Genomic DNA, 19,305 nt, shown 5'->3' on the forward strand with positions numbered 1-19,305 from the left:
AAACCAACTATTCTTGTATATGTTTATTATCCTAAAGTCATCTCTACGTGAGCTTCAGTCGATAAGCAATCCAAATCTATAACCTGCAAATGCGTACAAAATATATATTTGTCAACAACACGTACATGTTGAGTGAGTAGATCACCAGTTTTGACACAAACAAAAATGGTAATATATAATGATATAAATGAATGAATAAAAATAGGCAAAACTGTTATCTGTGAGTATAAACAATGAAATCGTTGAGCAAGTAATGAGTGTCGGTAAAACCATTGCCAATGCGATCGGGATCCGGCCACTACGACGGTCGTATGATCATACTATAATGATCATATTATTCAGGTAAGCAAGTAAGCAAATAGCAAGTAACAGACAGTCATTCAATTGATACACGTCACAAAGATCACAGTTGGCGTTTGAGAATTCATGAGATAAATAATTTGATAAATGGTACGCAAGTGTCACCAAAACATTTGAAAACAAGTAAAATAGGGAGAGATCACTCACCTGGTCGTATGAACGAAACATAAATGATGACGTGAGAGAGATGAACCCTTCGGGATACACCGACAAGGATTCCTAGTTAAATAATTAATTATAAAAAATATAACACGATCTATTGAATTAAGATTTCGATGTGATTAAGTTAGGTTTGGGATTAGAATGTTTATTATTTGGTCGATAGATTTCTCTTGTTATTATTAATGTAAAAACAATATAATTGCCTATTATTAAATCAACAAAAACATTACATTTATTATATATAAAATACCGTTAAATATAATAATCATAAGATTAAACTTATAACTAATTAGTTTGAATGATTAAATATGAGTTGAATATAATACAATTATACAATTATTTAAATAACATTTAAATAAATATAAAGCAACTATAAATGTGTACAATACATAAATATAACTTGCAATATTAAATACTATAATACAAACGTTTAAATATATAACAAAATATAATTTGGAATACTTAACGAAGATCTAATTTTATAAATGTAATTAATACCTTTAAAATACGATTGTTGCAATTTTTTTTAAAGAATGATATATATATATATATAATATTTTTATATATAAAAGTAATATAATCGAGTTTATAGAGGCGTTCAACTATGAGAAAACATGAATTAGGAGTGTCATGTTTTAATAAAATAAAGTTTATTATTATTAATATATAATTATAATACCTATATACATATACACACACATACAAGTCCGAAAACTTCTAATGAAATTTATGGATAAAAAAAACGTAAATTAACTATACTACTTAATATGTATTCGATATTATATTTAGTTATAATTAACTATACTACTTAAAACAAAGTTTACAAAAATAAAATCTAAAAACACCTTCAATGAGGCTCGAACCCGCGTGCACATAATCACAACTCACATACCAAACCAATTGTGCTACTGGGTTACTTGGTTATAACATGAAAACCAAGATAATTATTACAGAAACCTGCGAATCCCAACTGTTTAGAAACCCTAGAATTCTAAATCGTTTAATCCGTTAATCGTTAATCTAATTAATGTTAGGGTTATAAAATTACAAGTTAAAACGACCACAATCCACAAACTAATTACCTGGTTCGATCACGTATTGATGGTCGACGGCATGACAACGGCGACCAAAGACGGGATCCGAAACACTATCAACGGGTCAAATTAATTCATTTGCTTTAGTGGTTGAGTTTACGAGGTTGCAGAGGTGATGTATGATAGTTTAATTTGATTAACACGAACTGTTATTGGCAATTCGCTAATACGAGTTGACGGGTTTGAATATAATTGAGTTTCGCATCAATTTGATCTAGTTTTCCTAATTAGTTGAGTCGGTTAGTTAGAAATACGCGTATAAACGATCTAAACAATCAATTCCTAATATACAACGAAGAGTATTGATCAAGTAAAGAATTCGGGTCACGGGCCGGGTGTCTGGATAGAAATACGGGTATGGGTAGATGGTTAATGGGTTTGGATTATATATTATAACAGATTTGCAAATAGGTCCCTTAAGTATAGAGATGGAAACAAAGGGGGTAAAAGTATAGTTTTTGGCAAAAATTGCCAAAGGGTATAAGTTATAAATATAATATATAGATAATTAAACAATATTATCATAAAAATTAATTAACTCGATATTTTTATTTGATAAAATTACCCGGATGTAAAAGCGGTTCGGGTAACGGATGTAAAACAATAGTTTGAAAACCCGAGTTGTTACACTACGCCCAAAAAACAATTTTGGTAATACCCTAGCACAGTCGTTTGGGCATTCGGCCACATATTTTTCACCCCTTGACTGCCTAAAAACCTGCCAATTCTGCTCAACTTGTTTCCCTCTGAAAGGTAAACCTATCCTCTTTCATAGTGTACTCTAACAAATTGTTTTGAACAGAAAAACATTAAAATCTATTGCTCTAACATGGCTGAAACTAGAGTTTTACCTTTCAGAAGGTTCTCTCACCGCGTTAAAGTCTCCTGTCAAAATCCACAACCCTACATGATTATCTTTCAAACTCACAATCCTATCCCATAAACATTTTTTTTTCGCCGTACCTTGTGGAGCATACATATTCATAAGACAAAATCTCCTCTCTACCCACAATCGTACCCTTGGTAACTAGAAAGTTCATGTCCTTGATCACCTCCAGAGGTCTAAACAAAGACATGTCATAAATAAATAGGAAACCCTTGATCTCCAGTAGCCCCACATAATCCATCCTAAACGAGGAATTATCTCAAAATAATCTGACCTGCTTTTTCTTCAATTTTGACGTTAGAGTCTCTTGAATAACCATAAAAGAAAGCCATTCCTTCACTTTGATTTCTCTAATCTATTTTAGTGAGGCAAAATTGTATTATTTTATCTTAATATATAGTTTTTAAGCATTCTTAGTCTCATTCCTTATCCATGTTCATATAATTACATTAAAATACTACATTTTATTTTTTTTATTTAATAATATAATATTTTTTTATACATTTATCATGATCTTTTCTCTCTACCCTACTCACAACCACTATCTATTAAATATTAAAAAATTACACGACGTGAACAGTAAAACCTCGTATTTAACTTTCTCATATAACATTTTATTTCCCTTCAACTTGCAAGCACTCATAATCATACCATATAATTTAACTTTTGGGGCTCTCCCTCTCTCCCATGAGGTTTTTAAGCACATAGAGAAGTAGAGGGATAAAAGTCTAAAGTTTAAGGTTTCATCAGCATTAGCTGATAAATAAGAGGACTTGAAGTGAATCTCTCATACAAAGTACTTGACCTAAAACCCTCCTTAATATTATTATATTTTGCCGACAAAACCCTGCATTGTAGTAGACAAGAAGAAATCATCGATGGCGGAAGAACATCAGCAGTACCAAATTGACCTTGGCAATCTCGTGGCATTCGATCCTAATCACCAATTCTCATGTCTTCCTGATAACAGGTTAGGATTATTACTCTCATCCTCTAGTTTTCATTATAAGGTCAAAGGATATATGAATTACCAATTCCTATGTATAATTTATGCCAATTTGTTCGATACGGATTTAAAACTCTCGACACAAAATGTATATATGTATATATATATTTTCAGTATCGAATTCAGTTCACTTATTATATATTGTAATCTTACACATGGTTATTTCATGTTATGTTGTTTACTTGATTATTGTATTAGGGAGGATCTTGTGAAGGAATGCATAGCTCACGGTACTAAATTGATTCAAGCCGTTGCTGATGCTCTTTTTAACTTACCTTCCACCCAAGATGCATCCGGGCCTGTTGTCTCATTGCCACCGCCATCCACAAAATTACCCAGAGAAAAACCCGTATGTTTTTCATTAGAAAGTGTTTTTGTTGTTGTTGTAACTCATGTAAGACCGTTTTCTCTTGCAGCTGCCAAAGCCTAAACCTCCAACGAAGTGGGAGATCTTTGCCAAAAAGAAAGGTACGTACCTTTTTTTAGTGACCATGAGAATACCAAGTAATTGTGCTGACCTGTTGGCTCGTTATACAGGCATCCAAAACCGAAAGAAAGACAAGCTTGTCTATGATGAACAAACGGGTAAATGGAAGCGTCGCCATGGTTATGACCGGGTCAATGATGACAATGACCTTCCAATTATCGAGGCCAAAATGACAGATGGTAAGTGTTTGTATAATTTATAGTTTAGTCTTTGTATGCACAGTGTTTGTTTCAAGAAATGTGGTATAAAGCATCAGGTAGGTTTAAATTATTATGTTTTGATGTTCTGCAGAGCCAGGAGTTGACCCGTTTGCTAAAAGACGGTCAGAGAAAAAGCAGCGAGTTGAAAAACAAGAAAAGAACCGTTTGCAAAATTTGAAAGAGGCTGCAAAAGTTGGTGCTTTGCCAAGGTTTTGCCTTTTTTGTTCTTTCATGGTTTATGTCAATAGTTCATACATACAGTATTCATTCATTCTGCATGCTGCATACATCTTAGGGGTCAGTTTTTGGCTCAAACCAAACCAAAAATTTGGTTTTGGGTTTTTGAAAACCGGTTGTATTGTTCTTTACATTTGGGCTTGTGAATTTTTTGGGCTCAATCCGAACTAAACTGAAGATTTAGTATTTAGGTTTTTGAAATTTGTTTGGTTTTGGTTGACATTTAGACTTGAAGTTTTTGGGTTCAACCCAAACCAAACCTGAAATTAGGTATTTGAGTTTTTGAAAACCATTTTGGTTTTGACATGTGGGCTTGAAGTTTATGGCTGGAAACAAATTTGAAGTTTCAAACTAATGAATTTGGGCCTAAAATTTTGGACTTAAATTTTTTGTTAATGATTAGTTGATTTGTTTCACAATGGCGTTTCATTTTTTAGTCTACACCAGTCACCATGTATTACAAGTTTGGTTTTTTTCACTTTCATGGGTTTGGTTTGGTTTTTTCAAAGATGAGTACATTCAAAACCTAATCAGAATTTCTGTTTTTGAGAAAGCATAAAACCAAACTTATGATTTTGGGTCGAGTTTGGTTAGTTTATGCTAGTTGTTTTGGTTACGAGTCGGTTATTTACAAGGCCTGACCAACCCCTACCCTGCTTTTCTATGTGGCAGTCATGTACAACTTGCTGCAACTGCATTACCTATAACCGGGACCCAAACTGCACCAAGAAAAGTTAGCAAGGATGAGCTACAGAATGTAGCAGGAATGGCAGCAACATCAACCGCCAGTGGTGGTAAATTTGACAAAAAATTGGCTGGTGAAAAGCCCCCAAAACATGATAAGAAATACAGGAAGGTGTGTGAAACAGACCCCTCAAACTAATAACGTATGACATTTATAACCCATAATTTCCCTTTAATCTTGACTGCCACTTTCTATATGTTTCCAGTTCTTACCTGTTGTTGAAGGATCAGGAATGGGCTCGTTAGAGAAGCAACAATCTGACAAGATTCTCAACAAGTTAATGGCCAAAAATTCTCATGAAATTTTCAATGTTGGAAAGGTAATAAAATTTATACACTTTTTTGGCTTTTCAACTTCTAGGGGTGGTCAAACAGGTCAAAAGTCAACCTTTTGACATGGGTGTAAACGTGATGGGTTGGTGGTTGACATGTTGAATTGTTCAATCTGAACAAGACCATTATATTTATTCATGTCAAAAACATCAACCCTAACTCTCACACCCCAAAAATCATGTCACTCGAACTCATTTGTTTAACTGTGTGCAATGGGCTAGCGGGTATTAGTGGGTTCTGTTTAACTAAGTTGTTTAAACATGTCAACCCGAACACGGCTCTTTTAATTAAGTACATTATACAAGCCAGCCCGAAACATGATTTACTTGTCATGTTGGAATTTGCTGCGCCAGCCTTAAATGTAGTTTGTTTGTATAAAGCCTTTTAAACAGTTTAGTTTCTCAAAAACAGATCATCATTGTAATAATAATGGATTTTAATCGTATTTAAAACTTCAATTATAAACCATTTGTAGACTTTGTTATATTGAAAAGTTAATGTTCATTTTTAATTTTGTTCATTTGAAGGATATTTTGGACATTCTCTATATTGTCAACATATTTTAGACATTCATATTTTAGGGGGTTTATGTTCATTTACTGACTTGCCATCTGGAAACAGGCGGTTGACATGTACAATGCAAAGAGTGACAAGAAACGAAGAAATCAGCAAGGGAAGTCGTCTTCATCAACATCAAGTAAATTGAAAGTGAGAAAGAGCCCATATAAAAACGCATCAAAGAAGAAACTTTCAAATAAAGGAAAATCAAAGTGAAAACATGTTTACAGTTAACGATCTAAAAATGTTTCAGTCGTCAATCAGGAAGACAAGTAGGTTGTGGTTTTGTACTTGTAGTGGAATCATTTTATTAATAGACGATTTATATTTCCACCATATGATGCACACCTGTTATTTACATGTAACCGCAGCTAAATCCAGTAGGATCAAAAGTCTGTTTTTACCATTTCAGGCTTTCGGCATCTAGGATCAAATCTTACCTTTCAAAAAATTGTAGTTACCATTTCAACATTTGGCCTTTTTAGTCATGGGTGTCTTCACTTTTCTTTCCTTGCCCATGTTTTGGAATATGGTGTAAATGGTTTCTTCATATTGGCTTTATTGCTTGAAGATTATTAGCCAATAGCCATTAATCATTTATAAGAAGTGATGCATGAATTCTCAGGATCGTTTGTATTTGAAGTTTTAATCTTTTGATCAAGTTTATCACTTTGCTCTAATAATACAACTTGTAGGCTCTAAATTAATGTGAAAATGATTAAACTATGTATGTAATCTAGCAATCTAGAAGACTACATATTCAAAGCCATGATTTATAGTCATTGTATTATAGAATTTGTTCAAACCCATGATTTATAGCAATTTTGTATTTTACGTGAAGCTATCACTGTAAATCTGATATGATATTGTTAAGATTCCTAGTAATAAATTTCTAAAAGTTTTTAAAAGTCATCAAGTTCACATTCACAATCATTGAGGTTTAAAAGTTGGCTTGTTGTCTGCGAGTGGCGGACCTACCAAAGACGGACCTATGCTTTGTTTGCAGGGGTCGGCCGTACTTGTGGAAAAAAAAAGTTTAGTGTTATATATACGATAAAATTCCAACCGACCCCTGTAAAATTTCGACGTCGAACCCTACGAAATTCTGAAAAATGTAGAAAGATGGACTGAGAAAAGCGTGAAAAAGGCGTTCATAAATGGCCTGCAAATTCTCCCATCAATGAGTTAGTTTTGGAGAAGATGACTGGATTTTGACATTTTTTGGTCATTTATATTAGTAGGGGTAATTTTGTAAGAAAAATAACTATTAGAAAATCTTGTTTCAAAGCGATATATAAAGTGTCTGACACATGCAACACTTTTTCAAATACCTAACCTTAAATATTCTTCTAATTTTTTTAAACAAAAAAATAAGCGTTTTTATATTTGGTTAACACAAAAATGGAGTAACAACTAGCAAGTGCTAACCAACAAAGTCAAAATTACCATTTATCATCAAGTGCGTTTTCACCTACAGTTTACATACAACCCAGAAACATTATTCATTAGCTTACAAACTACTAGTACACCTTCATACTTCAAAGGCTTGTCAATTTTCCCAAGTTATCGAGGCCAAATTCGACCTATTTCGTACCACAAACAACACTACTAATTTGCACCGGCTTTCCACTAAAGACCGCATCATTCTTTAAATATTTACTAATGATAAAAATAGAATTAAAATAATTTTGTATCTTTTTTTCTTCTTCTTTCTGAACGATACCTTTTATTCTACTAGACCTCTTGTTTTCTACAAATTTCTTTGTTAGGTTAGGTCACGGTTGTATTTGTTTTATTAAAAAAAATACTTGCTTAAGATGTCAAACTAGTTGATGTTACGACTATATTTCAAAAACTGAAAACCCGTAAATAACAACTTTAGATATATTGTATTTTAATTATACATTTGTAATGATGTTTCACTTACTTTTTTGATATATGATATTTTGTTTTTCGTTTTGTATGACCCCACCCAACTGAAACATCTGAACCGAATAAAAACAAATCCGATTTGACTCGACTTGAACGCCTGAACCAAACAAAAAAAGTTATATATCGATAATTACTGAGTATCGATTAAAAATATTTCCGACCCATGTAAGAAAATTTATTGGGTCTGCCACTGGGACCTACTATGGTGGCCGACCCCTGTGAAAAGAAAAATATTTAGTACTATATACGTGTTAAAATCAATTCTGACCCTTATAAAACTTTGACACCGACCACTGTAAACTACTAAGATGACAAGATGAAAAAAAAAGTATTTGGACTTGTCGGAAAATTTCCGATGACCCTGTGAGTTACGCTGGCGAAGTGTGAGCTAAAAGAGGAAGAAGAGGGTTAATATTTAAAAATGGGAATTAAAAAAAAATAGAGAGTATGTAAAAGATAGGTCTAGTATGCAAGTAAATGTCAGAGTGATCATTATTCGTTTTTTTTCTTTTTTTTTAACATCCATCAAAATTTAGTTTTCCCTTTTTCTCGTATTCAGTATATTTCATCAATTATGTATTTCTTTACATTCTTTTAATGGCATCCAATCCTAACCAAAAAGTTTATTAGACATGCATATAGTGATAAAATTTTGACCACAGGGGAAATTCTTGATCATGAAATTTAAGAAAGTAATAATTCAGACTTTTCAGGTTAAGTTATTGAATATACAGTCATGATAAAATCCAGTATTATTGTATTTGCTAAATATTATGTTTCACGTAATTTTTTAATTATATGATATTTTGTTTGATTATCTTATTTTATATGTGACCTGATAAAAACAACCGAATTGGACCGAAAAAGCGTCTACATGCCAATTTTTAACCTGACCCGTACGAACAGACAGGATCCAAACAAATTTTGGTGTAGATTTTGGTGGGTTATAAGTGAAACTATTTTTTGTTGTCTATCCATGATTTCAAATGCTTCGTTAGGTGATTTGGATCCTAGGTCTTCACCGGCGACTTGGTCGATGGCCTGCTTGTTTTAACTAGATTTTGCGTCAAAGAAAGTTTGTACTTGTAACCATACGCTCAGTCCATGATGTGGGCATATTCTCAGAAGACTTTTGTATCTCACCCATGCTGCGTGTAAAGACTTATCATCATCGGTCCGGAATCCGGTAATGCTGGCTCGATATTGGTAGTTTTATCAGGCGAAAAGTATTTGAGTAGAAACTGTTCAACCATTTGGTCCCAATTAGTGATGGAACCAGAAGAAAGGGATTTTATCCAGTCTAAGGCTTGTCCCCTTAGAAAGAAAGGAAAGAGTTTGAATTTGATCTGACCTTATGAACGGCTTTGAATTTTAAAGGTTCCGAAGATTCGTAAGAATCGAGACAATGAGACCATGAAATTGAACTGAATTTTCCACCATATGAATGATGCTTGATTTGATTTAGAAATTTTCGGTGATTTCGGGTAAAACCACTCCATTGTCGTAGCCTTCGAAAGTCGGCTTAGCATATTGGCTCACGTTTAGTTCATTTTGTTGTGCTTCCATCATTTCTTCGGCTTGATTTTCTCCTGTTGTCGTGGAGTCTACTGATTCTTCTTTGATTGTTTCAGCGGTTTTCGCAGTCCGTTTACGTATTCATCGGCGAAAAGGTCGTTCCGATTCAGAAATTGGGGAAACAAGCTCAGGGCCGAATGCAGAGGACATAAATGGGATTAAATCAATTTTAAGCTATTTATTTTAAACTAAAGGTTAGTTAAAGTTAAGCTAAAGTAAAGGTTAAACTAGTAAAAAACTAAAGTAATGGCTAGTTAAATAAAAGTAAAAGTTAGGCTAGCTTGAGAAAAAAAATAATTCTTAATCTAATAGTTAGTAAAAAGAAAATATGATAAACATTAAAAATTTATACAATTATATACAATGATTAAATTAAAACTTGGATCGTTCTTAGAAATGTACCGTATCCCCGACAACGGCGCCAAAATCGTGTTTATTAAAGTTTAAAAATGAACCCCAAAAATGATTAAGCTCTCCAATTGAAGTAAAACGAAGATTCATTATTAGAAACATTTGTGTCCACGGATCAATACTTGGTTCTTACCAATACTATTCTACATATACGATATGTACACTTGCCTATTTTGTATGTGTTTTGTCTTAGTAGAAATCACTTTTATAAATTTAAAACACGATCTTGTGCGAAAGCTAAATCTCCCACAATACTATTCTACATATACGATATGTACACTTGCCTATTTTGTATGTGTTTAGTCTTAGTAAAAATCACTTTTATAAATTTAAAACACGATCTTGTGCGAAAGCTAAATCTCCCACAACATCTTTAACTATTACTACAAACATAACATCAAGTTTTTGGCGCCGTTGTCGGGGACACGGTACATTTCTAAGAACGATCCAAGTTTTTGGGAGATTTAGCTTTCGCACAAGATCGTGTTTTAAATTTATAAAAGTGATTTCTACTAAGACTAAACACATACAAAATAGGCAAGTGTACATATCGTATATGTAGAATAGTATTGGTAAGAACCACGTATCGATCCGTGGACACGAATGTTTCTAATAATGAATCTTCGTTTTACTTCAATTGGAGAGCTTAATCATTTTTGGGGTTCATTTTTAAACTTTAATAGAAAATCTTATATATAATATATAGGTGACAAGAAGAGAAATTCTAAATGAGTATATCAATTATATGAAGGTTACCATTTAAGATCAAGAATCCACTCCATTCACCCTTGATGATTATTAATGTAAATATGTGATAAACTTGCCCTAATAATATATGATAAAATAGCCCCTCATTATTAAGTGAACATATTCTATGACATAAAATAAAGCAGCATGCGTATTTTCAAGTCCACCCTTGCTTAATCTCATACTACCATAAGAATGTAGATTTAAGTAGGCAAGTAGTTTAGTAAAGTAGAAAGATTATGATTGACTTCGATTTCTCAAATACCAATTCTAACAAATTCGGGTGGTTATAGTTTAGTCACACAACCCCCCCCCCTGGTTGATTTAATTAGGTTATAATTACATATTCCATTAACATATGATTTCTTTAACTAGCATGATAACCTAAACAATCATGTTAACAATGTTATTTCAGATTTATCAAAGCTTATATATAATCATTTCTAAGTACAATATAAGGATCCGCGCTTTATCTTGAATAAGTTATCAAGGTAATCTTTTTACCATTTCTAGTCTCCAAGAACATGAGTGAATCATGAATGATTGTTAATTATCAACCTTGATTTGTTGAGTTAAAGTGATAAAACATTCTTCATCAAAGGATAATTACAAAACAACCATGTAATTTACTAAACTAAATCACATATTTAATATAATCATCAAGTAAAACAAAGCTTCTTCATAAAAATTAGATGGTAAATGGAGTTTAGCTCAGAATGAGCATGGATATGAACATTAAAAGAGATTAAGATACCAAACACATGATCAAACTAGAACAATCTAACCAAATGTGGATGAATCTTCTTTCTTCAATGATGATGGATGATGATGATGATAGCCTCCAAGCCTTCAAACTCTCCACAAGATCTTCAATATGAGTGTAAAGTGGGTGTTTTTATAAGAGAAACCGTATAGAAGTCTTTTTCAAGCACACCAAATGAGTGAAACATGCTCCACTATTTATAGGCTGTCTGGGCAACCAGGCACGACCTCATGCCTTAGGAGGCACACCCCCGTGTCCATTTGTCCTCTCGCATTTAATGCTCTGTTAGATCGTACATGATGACTCACCATGACGGCGTGCTTCATGGGCACGACCCCGTGTTTTTGGTGTTTTTTCTTTTGTCTTTTCTGAAAGGTGACCACGGCCCCATGTCTTCAGAGGCACGGCCCCGTTCCCATATGTAAAATATTTTGTCTTTTCTTGCAGATTTTTGTCTTTTCTTGCACAGGAAAGCATAGAGGCGTGTTCCATGAAGCATGGGGGCCTGTTTCAATGTGTTCTTGAGTTTTAATTGATTTTTCTTTGGCTTTTCTTCGTTTCTTCATTTGAGGCATGGGCTTACCTGAAAAATACATTTTTACATGATAAGTAGCTATTTGAACTACATTATTTGATAGAAGTTGCAGTTTTTGGAGATTATTTGATGCTAAAAAGATGTATATTTTTATATAATCAATCGGCAAACCACGGGTAGCCATCAGCCTGGGCTCTGACAAACATGAGATTCTCTATCGGAAAATGGTCATTGATGTTGACCCCAACATCTCAATCTCGGCTCTCTCAAGACATGACAAGTGATCGAACACCACATTCTCGCCCCCATTTTTATCACAGATTTCGATTTCAAACTGCTGAAGCAGCAGGGTCCATCAGATACGAAGAGGCTTAGCGTCCTGCTTGCTGAAAAGATAACAAATGGCAACATGATTGTGTAGACGACTGTTTTGGACAGAACGAGATATGACCTAAACTTATCAAATGAAAACACCACAACTAACAACTCTTTCTCGGTGCTGGTGTAATTCTCCTGAGCACTGTTTAGGGTCCGACTCGCATAGTAGATCAGGTGGAAGTTCTTCTCCTTCCGTTGTCCAAGCACTGCTCCAATGGCATAGTCGCTTCCGTCGCACATCAATTCGAATGGAAAAGACCAATCGGGAGCAATCATGATTAGGGCGTTAACGAGTTTATCTTTTAGAAGATCAAACGCCTCGATACACTGTTCATAGAAGACAATGGAGTGTCTTTCTCTAGTATCTTGGTAATCGGTCTTGCAATTTTCGAGAAATCTTTGATGAACCGGCAATAGAAACCAGCATGACCTAAGAAGCCACAGATAGATCTCACGGAAGTGGGTGGGGGAAGGTTAGAAATGGTTTCAATTTTAGCTCGATCGACCTCAATCCCCGCACTCGAGATCCTATGCACTAGAACGATGCCCTCACGTACCATGAAGTGACCCTTCTCCCAGTTGAGGACTAGGTTGGTGTCGACGCAACGAGTCATCATCCTATCAAGTTTGTACCCGAAGACAGAAAAATCGTCCATGAAGACCTCCATGGAATCCTCGATCATATCGGGAAAGATCGCCACCATACATCGTTGGAAAGTGGCTGGAGCGTTACAGAGTCCAAAGGGCATCGTTTATAGGAAAACGTGCCGTAGGGGCAGGTGAATGTGGTTTTCTCCTGATCATCGGGGGAGATCGGGATTTGGAAATACCCGGAGAAACCATCTAGAAAGCAGTAGTACTGCTGACCCGCCAAACGCTCCAACATCTGATCAATGAAGGGCAGAGGAAAGTGATATTTCCTAGTGGCATCATTCAGTCTACCGTAGTCAATGCAGACTCTCCAACCGGTCACAGTCCTAGTGGGAATAAGCTCGTTTCTTTCATTGGTGACGATAGTCATGCCACCCTTTTGGGAACCACTTGGACCGGACTCACTCAGGCGTTATCAGAGATGCAAAAAATGATTCCCCCATCAAGGAGTTTGATGATTTCTTTCTTAACGACCTCTAGCATTTTCGTATTAAGCCTCCTTGCTGAACGAAGGATTTGAAATTATCCTCCATGTGGATTTTATGAGTGCAGAATGAGGGATTAATCCATTTGATGTCGATAATCTTTCATGCTATCGCCTCCTTGTGCGCTTTCAGCACCTTCAACAACTTCAACTTCTCGACCTCCGTCAAGGCATCCACGATGATGACGGGCAGCTTCCTCTCCTCTTCTATAAATGCATACTCAAAATGAACGGGTAGATCCTTAAGTTCTAAGGAAGGGGGAGGGCTCTCAACGGAAGGTTGGTCCTTCAGATCGTCTCACACGATCTCACCAGCTGACTCTGAATCTAAGGGTGGTGATACGATGACATCCATCAATGGTTGAGTGGTCATGGAAATCATCTCGACCTCTGAAATCTCCCTATCGAGAATCTGTGGGTCCAAGGAAGGTCCTCCACAAATGTTAGTGAAAAACTCCCGCACATGCGACACGATGGTATCAACGAAATACAGGGAGTCGTCTAGCGACTTGGGATGTTTTAGTGATTGTCTTACGTAAAAGGTGACGTTATCATCCCCAACTCTCAGAATCAGTTTGCCCTCACGGACATCGATCAACGCCTGTGCGGTGCCAAGGAACTATCGGCTTAAAATGAGCGGGACACTATCATCCTTATTCATATCCAGAATGACAAAGTCCACTGGGAAGATGAACTTGTCGATACGAACGAGCATGTTATCAACCACCCCTCTTGGGTATTTTACAGAACGATCAGCAAGATGAATATTTATTCGGGTTGGCCTCGGTTCGCCAAGACCCAACTTACTAAAAACATAATACGTCATAAGATTGATGCTGGCCCCAAGGTCGGCCAAAGTATGTCGAACCGTATCGTCACCTAAGATGCAGGGAATCGTGAAACTCCCAGGATCGGCCATCTTTTCAGGCAACTTGCTCTGCAACACTGTAGAGCACCCAACACTCAACGGAATAGAAGAGACCTCAGCTAGCTTCTCCTTCTTTGAAAGAATATCCTTGAGGAATTTGGCATATTTGGGCATTTGAGTGAGTGCCTCAAGGAAAGGAATGTTCAGGTGAAGTTGTTTGAGAAGTTCGTGGAACTTCGAGTTTTGCTCCTCGTCTCTGTCCGATCGGAGTCTCCTAGGATAAAGAAATTTGGGTTTATAGACTCTCAAAGGTCGGTTAGATGATGATGAAGGTTTATTGGCCGACTTCGTACTCGCTGGGATACTCTGCTGGTTTGCCTCGGCCGGAGGAGACTCCATCTGAATCTCCTTGTCCACCTGCTCCTCCTCATCGACCGCAGGTATGACGACTCTCGAAGGATCAACCTATCGAATAACTGGCTTTCTTTCTCTTCCCGCACTGCTCATAGTAGTCACTACTTTGGAGAACCCTCTCGGGTTTTTCTCGGTATTAATCGGTAGTGAACCTGGTGCTCTTTCGGATAACTGGCTGGCAATCTCTCCGATGTGACGCTCAATATTAACTAGATACGTGGCTGGGTTCTTTAGCATAGCATAATGTTTCGCGAATTTCGCTTCATTTGTCACTCGGTTCCTCTCATCACGCTTCAGTAGCTCCGCCATCATGTCCTCCAGTGAGGATTTCTTCTCCTCTGTCCCCACTTGTTCCGCATTCTCCTGACCTGAGCTTCCCTGCCTGAATAGATTCTCTTGACGCTGGTTTTGGTATTAGGCTTGGTAGCGACTGGCTTGTCCCCCTTGATAGTTATTCTGATTTCTCCAGTCAGTGTTCTCGGTGAAGGCGGGGTTTTGATACCTCAAGGGGTTTTTGATGAAGTCAACCTCATCATGATTTCTATCAGGATTAACAGGAGAATCAATGTTATCGTGATCCCCTTGGCAAACGTCACACTTCGCGACGCTCTTATTGGTAAGATCTATAACGATTTTGTTCCAAGCATCAATCTGCGCCTGCATGATAGTGTTCGAATCAACCTGAAGTACTCCTCTCGATGACGTGGAAGAACTTCTTCCCCCGTGTCCCTCGTAGCTCGCTGCTAGATCATCAAAAAGGATGACACACTCATTGGGATCTTTGTTCTTGAGGAGGTTTCCCGTAGCTGTCTGGTTCAACATCTCTCTCACGTGCTGCATGGCTCCATTGTAGAATTTCTCTATGAGCATCCACTTATCTTAACCATGATGAGGACAACTAAGAAGGAGGTGCTTGAATCTTTCACAAACATCTCCGAAAGACTCGTTGGATCTCATGTGGAAGGAACAAATCTCCTCATGGAGTCAAGCGGATTTAGATGTCGGAATGAATATGGTCATGAGTTTCTCTTGAAGGCTCGCCCAAGTGGTGATGGATCCAGCAGGTAGTGACTTAAGCCATTTATAGGCTTTGCCGGCAAGTGAGAATGGAAAAAGACAGAGATAGATGGCTTTATCGTTCATGTTGCCGATATTGAAAGTTTCACAGATTTGAACAGACGTGTCGATGTGGTTTGAAGGGTCTTCTCTCTCTAGCCCTTGGAATTGGATGGCGGTTTTGATGAGTTTTATGACGTGGGAAGGAATGGACCAGTTGCTAGCGACGGTACCGTCCGGTATAGTAATGCTAGAATGAGGATTCCGGGTCGGCCTACCATAGTCAGCTACTACTCTCCTAGGAGGTTGGTCACCCATGTTCTTATCCCTAGAAGATGTAGAAGAAACATAGGAAGAAGAATCAGATGCTGTCGGTGAAATAGAACGCTCTCTCTTAGGCTGGACTTTCTCGGTATTGTTAGACATTTCAAGCTTTGGTGGTTCTTATGAGCGGGTATGACGCATATGACTACAAAGAAAAACTTAAATTAACTAGGCTAAAATTAATCTAAAAACAAAGAAGCAAGTAAAAAGAAAACATGTAAGTCCCTAAACTCCGATCATTCTCTAATCGTCTCAAACCGTGTCCCCGGAAACGGCGCCAAAAACTTGATGTGCGAGTATATATATATATATATATATATATAAACAATAAACACGAATCGCAACGAGGCTTTAAAAACCAAACAACCTATCCTAATTCACACAAACGACAAGTGTACTGGTCGCGTATAGCAAAGATGAGGAAAGTCCGGATATCGAACTTGAAGACACGTGAGAACGACTATGATTATAAACCCTAATCCAAGTCCTACCTAATATGTATTTGATTTTATATTAATTTATTTAAACTAATTTAATTAATTAGATTACTAAGAAATAACTCAACTTAACGTAACTAACTGGAACGCTTAACGAAACTTAACGAGGTTTTAACGAATATGGAGAAACGACTACATAGGCAAGAATCTTATTGACATTTCAACGGCTAACGGAACTAATTAATCACACGACACCGGGATCTTAAAAATAATCAACTAAGGCTCATTAAATTTCGCTAGATCACCTCTCGGTCTCACCAACTAACCCTCATAAATCTAAGGAGATTGAATAAATGCACCGATATAAAGATTACTAAGTTACCCTAATGACGCATCTCCTATCAGACTCAACGACACAAAAACCCGCTTAAAATTGGTACTAGAAATTCTAGGGATAAAGGGATAACAAAATGTAACCCGATCTAAGACACTTATTTGCACGTAAAAGTAAATCGGACAAGACAAAAACTCGCTCTCGCGTAATTCTAACCTAATAAAAAAAATTAAAATTAAAATTAGCTAACAATTTTTTAACTACTAAGCAAAGCAAAAATACAAGTAGCAAATAAGGTTGGTCCTAACTCGAGTCGTTCTCAATACGCCTCAACTGTGTCCCCGACAACGATGCCAAAAACTTGATGTGTGCCTAATTCACGAATCTATATCTATGAAACTCACAACTAAGCTTTAATTTTAAAACAAATTATCCTAATAATTCCACACACAACCGGCAAGTGTACTGATCGAAATTAGTAGAGAACTAAGAAGTCCGAGTATCGAACACAAGGACACGTGAAAACGCTTTTGACTACTAAACCCTAGACAAGACCTTCCTAAGAATAATATTGTAACACCCCGGCCTGGAAGGGGCTGACGTGTCGCAATAACCTGGTTTCTGAACAAAAGACATAATTTTATATATTTACTTGTCAAAGGTATAACACCTTAAACAAGGCAAGCTTAAGGTTAATTTACACACTAGCACGGTTGAAAAAATATTTTATTAGGATCATGATGTTTTTTTCCTCGCTCTTAGTCCCGCCCAAAGTAACATGTGGACCTGTATATAAAAAAAAATAAAAATAACGGAATGAGCCGAATGCTCAGTACGGAATAATAGGCTCAAACAATTAATGATTTAATAAAACATAATTTAAATTGAACTTACAATTGATGATACAATGCAAAGTAACCTTATTAAATAAATTAAAACGTATCATACGGATGTACCCATGAACGAACATAAAACGTGACAACATGCAAGTAGCTACTCCTGGATATTTATCACACGAGATGGCGAGTTGGCATACCCGCTATCCATCTCCTTAATATTAGTCATAGGATCGATCCATACGCCTCCTAATAGCCATATGTACCACACTTGTACTTAAGAGACACCGTGAACTGATCTCACCGTCACGGTTGGTGCACACGTTGTCGATGCCGCAACAACATGCTCGTGGGACACTTCACGAGAAGCGACACTCAGGGTATCAAAATACATATGATCTTATTCATATAACTCATAGCAAATATATTTTCGTAACATATATCAGAAATGCAACAATGAACATAATTGAACATAATCTATCGCATGACGTTAAGCTAAATTCAATGTCACTATCATAATAGGAATTCAACGATAATTCAATTGAATCGATGATTTAAAGACGTGACGAGTTTCCAATGTATATGAAATTAATGGGTTTATAACAATAGAGTATGAAGCAATAAGAAGTGAGGTAAGGATCCGTACCTTTTTAATGTTTCAAAGCGATGCTAACTTGTGTACAACCATTCTAATTATCTACATACGAGTTACATTTTAATTAGAATTTCCCTATTGGTTTTGAATACATATCTTAAAAGATATTAATATATATGTTTGTGTTTCATTTTTATCTCTCTCTATAGGCATTGGATCATTTCAGAAGTTTTTTTACAGCGAGAAGTGCGAGAAGTGAAGGTATAACTCCATTAATCCCTAATTTCACTCTCTTTATTAGGTGTAGATGCGTTGTGTAAGTGCATATGTATGTGTGTAGGTACATATGTTTGTATATGTGTACGTATGTTTGTATATGTGTAAGTATGTTTGTATGTGTGTAGGTACATAGGTTTGAATGTGGCTCGGTACATTTATATGTTTGTAGGTAGGTTTGAATGTGTAATTAAGACATAAATATAACCAACCTACATATATGTATGTAACATCATATGAAAGGGAGTGAAATTAGGGATTAATGAAGTTATACCTTCACTTCTCGCTGTAATATCACTTCTCGCAAGATCCATCCCCTATATATATATAAAGATTTGTACCTTAACTATATCATATAAATTTATTTGTCATAACATAGTTGTTCGTTCATCCCAAAATTCTTTTTAGTTTATAATCAATACTTATTATGTAGATATATTGTATACTAGTTTTTATCCCCTATATTACGGGGTTGTTTTATATTATTTGTTTCTAATATATATTTATTTTTTGAATTTTTTTATTGTATGAAAGTTAATAGTATATTTATGGTTTGATGATAAATTGTTTCACAAATAAATGAGATGTTATAACATGGTTTAAAAACTATATGAGTTTGATG

General features: G+C 35.9%; 1 protein-coding gene across 1 annotated transcript; it reads left to right on the plus strand.

Annotated features, from left to right (window-relative positions):
- Window positions 1–3,347: 3,347 nt before the first annotated feature.
- Window positions 3,348–6,421, plus strand: LOC143604730 (ribosome biogenesis regulatory protein homolog). Its single transcript, XM_077081124.1, has 8 exons — window positions 3,348–3,472; window positions 3,707–3,857; window positions 3,925–3,976; window positions 4,046–4,174; window positions 4,287–4,404; window positions 5,105–5,288; window positions 5,383–5,496; window positions 6,131–6,421. Exons 1-8 carry the CDS (start codon window positions 3,381–3,383, stop codon window positions 6,281–6,283), a joined length of 993 nt encoding a protein of 330 aa, XP_076937239.1. The 5' UTR covers window positions 3,348–3,380; the 3' UTR covers window positions 6,284–6,421.
- The last annotated feature ends 12,884 nt before the right edge of the window (window positions 6,422–19,305 follow it).

Source organism: Bidens hawaiensis, unplaced genomic scaffold (assembly GCF_021521415.1).
Source record: "Bidens hawaiensis isolate Kalapana, Puna unplaced genomic scaffold, B.hawaiensis_p1.1 tig00066321_1, whole genome shotgun sequence".
Lineage (NCBI taxonomy): Eukaryota > Viridiplantae > Streptophyta > Magnoliopsida > Asterales > Asteraceae > Bidens > Bidens hawaiensis.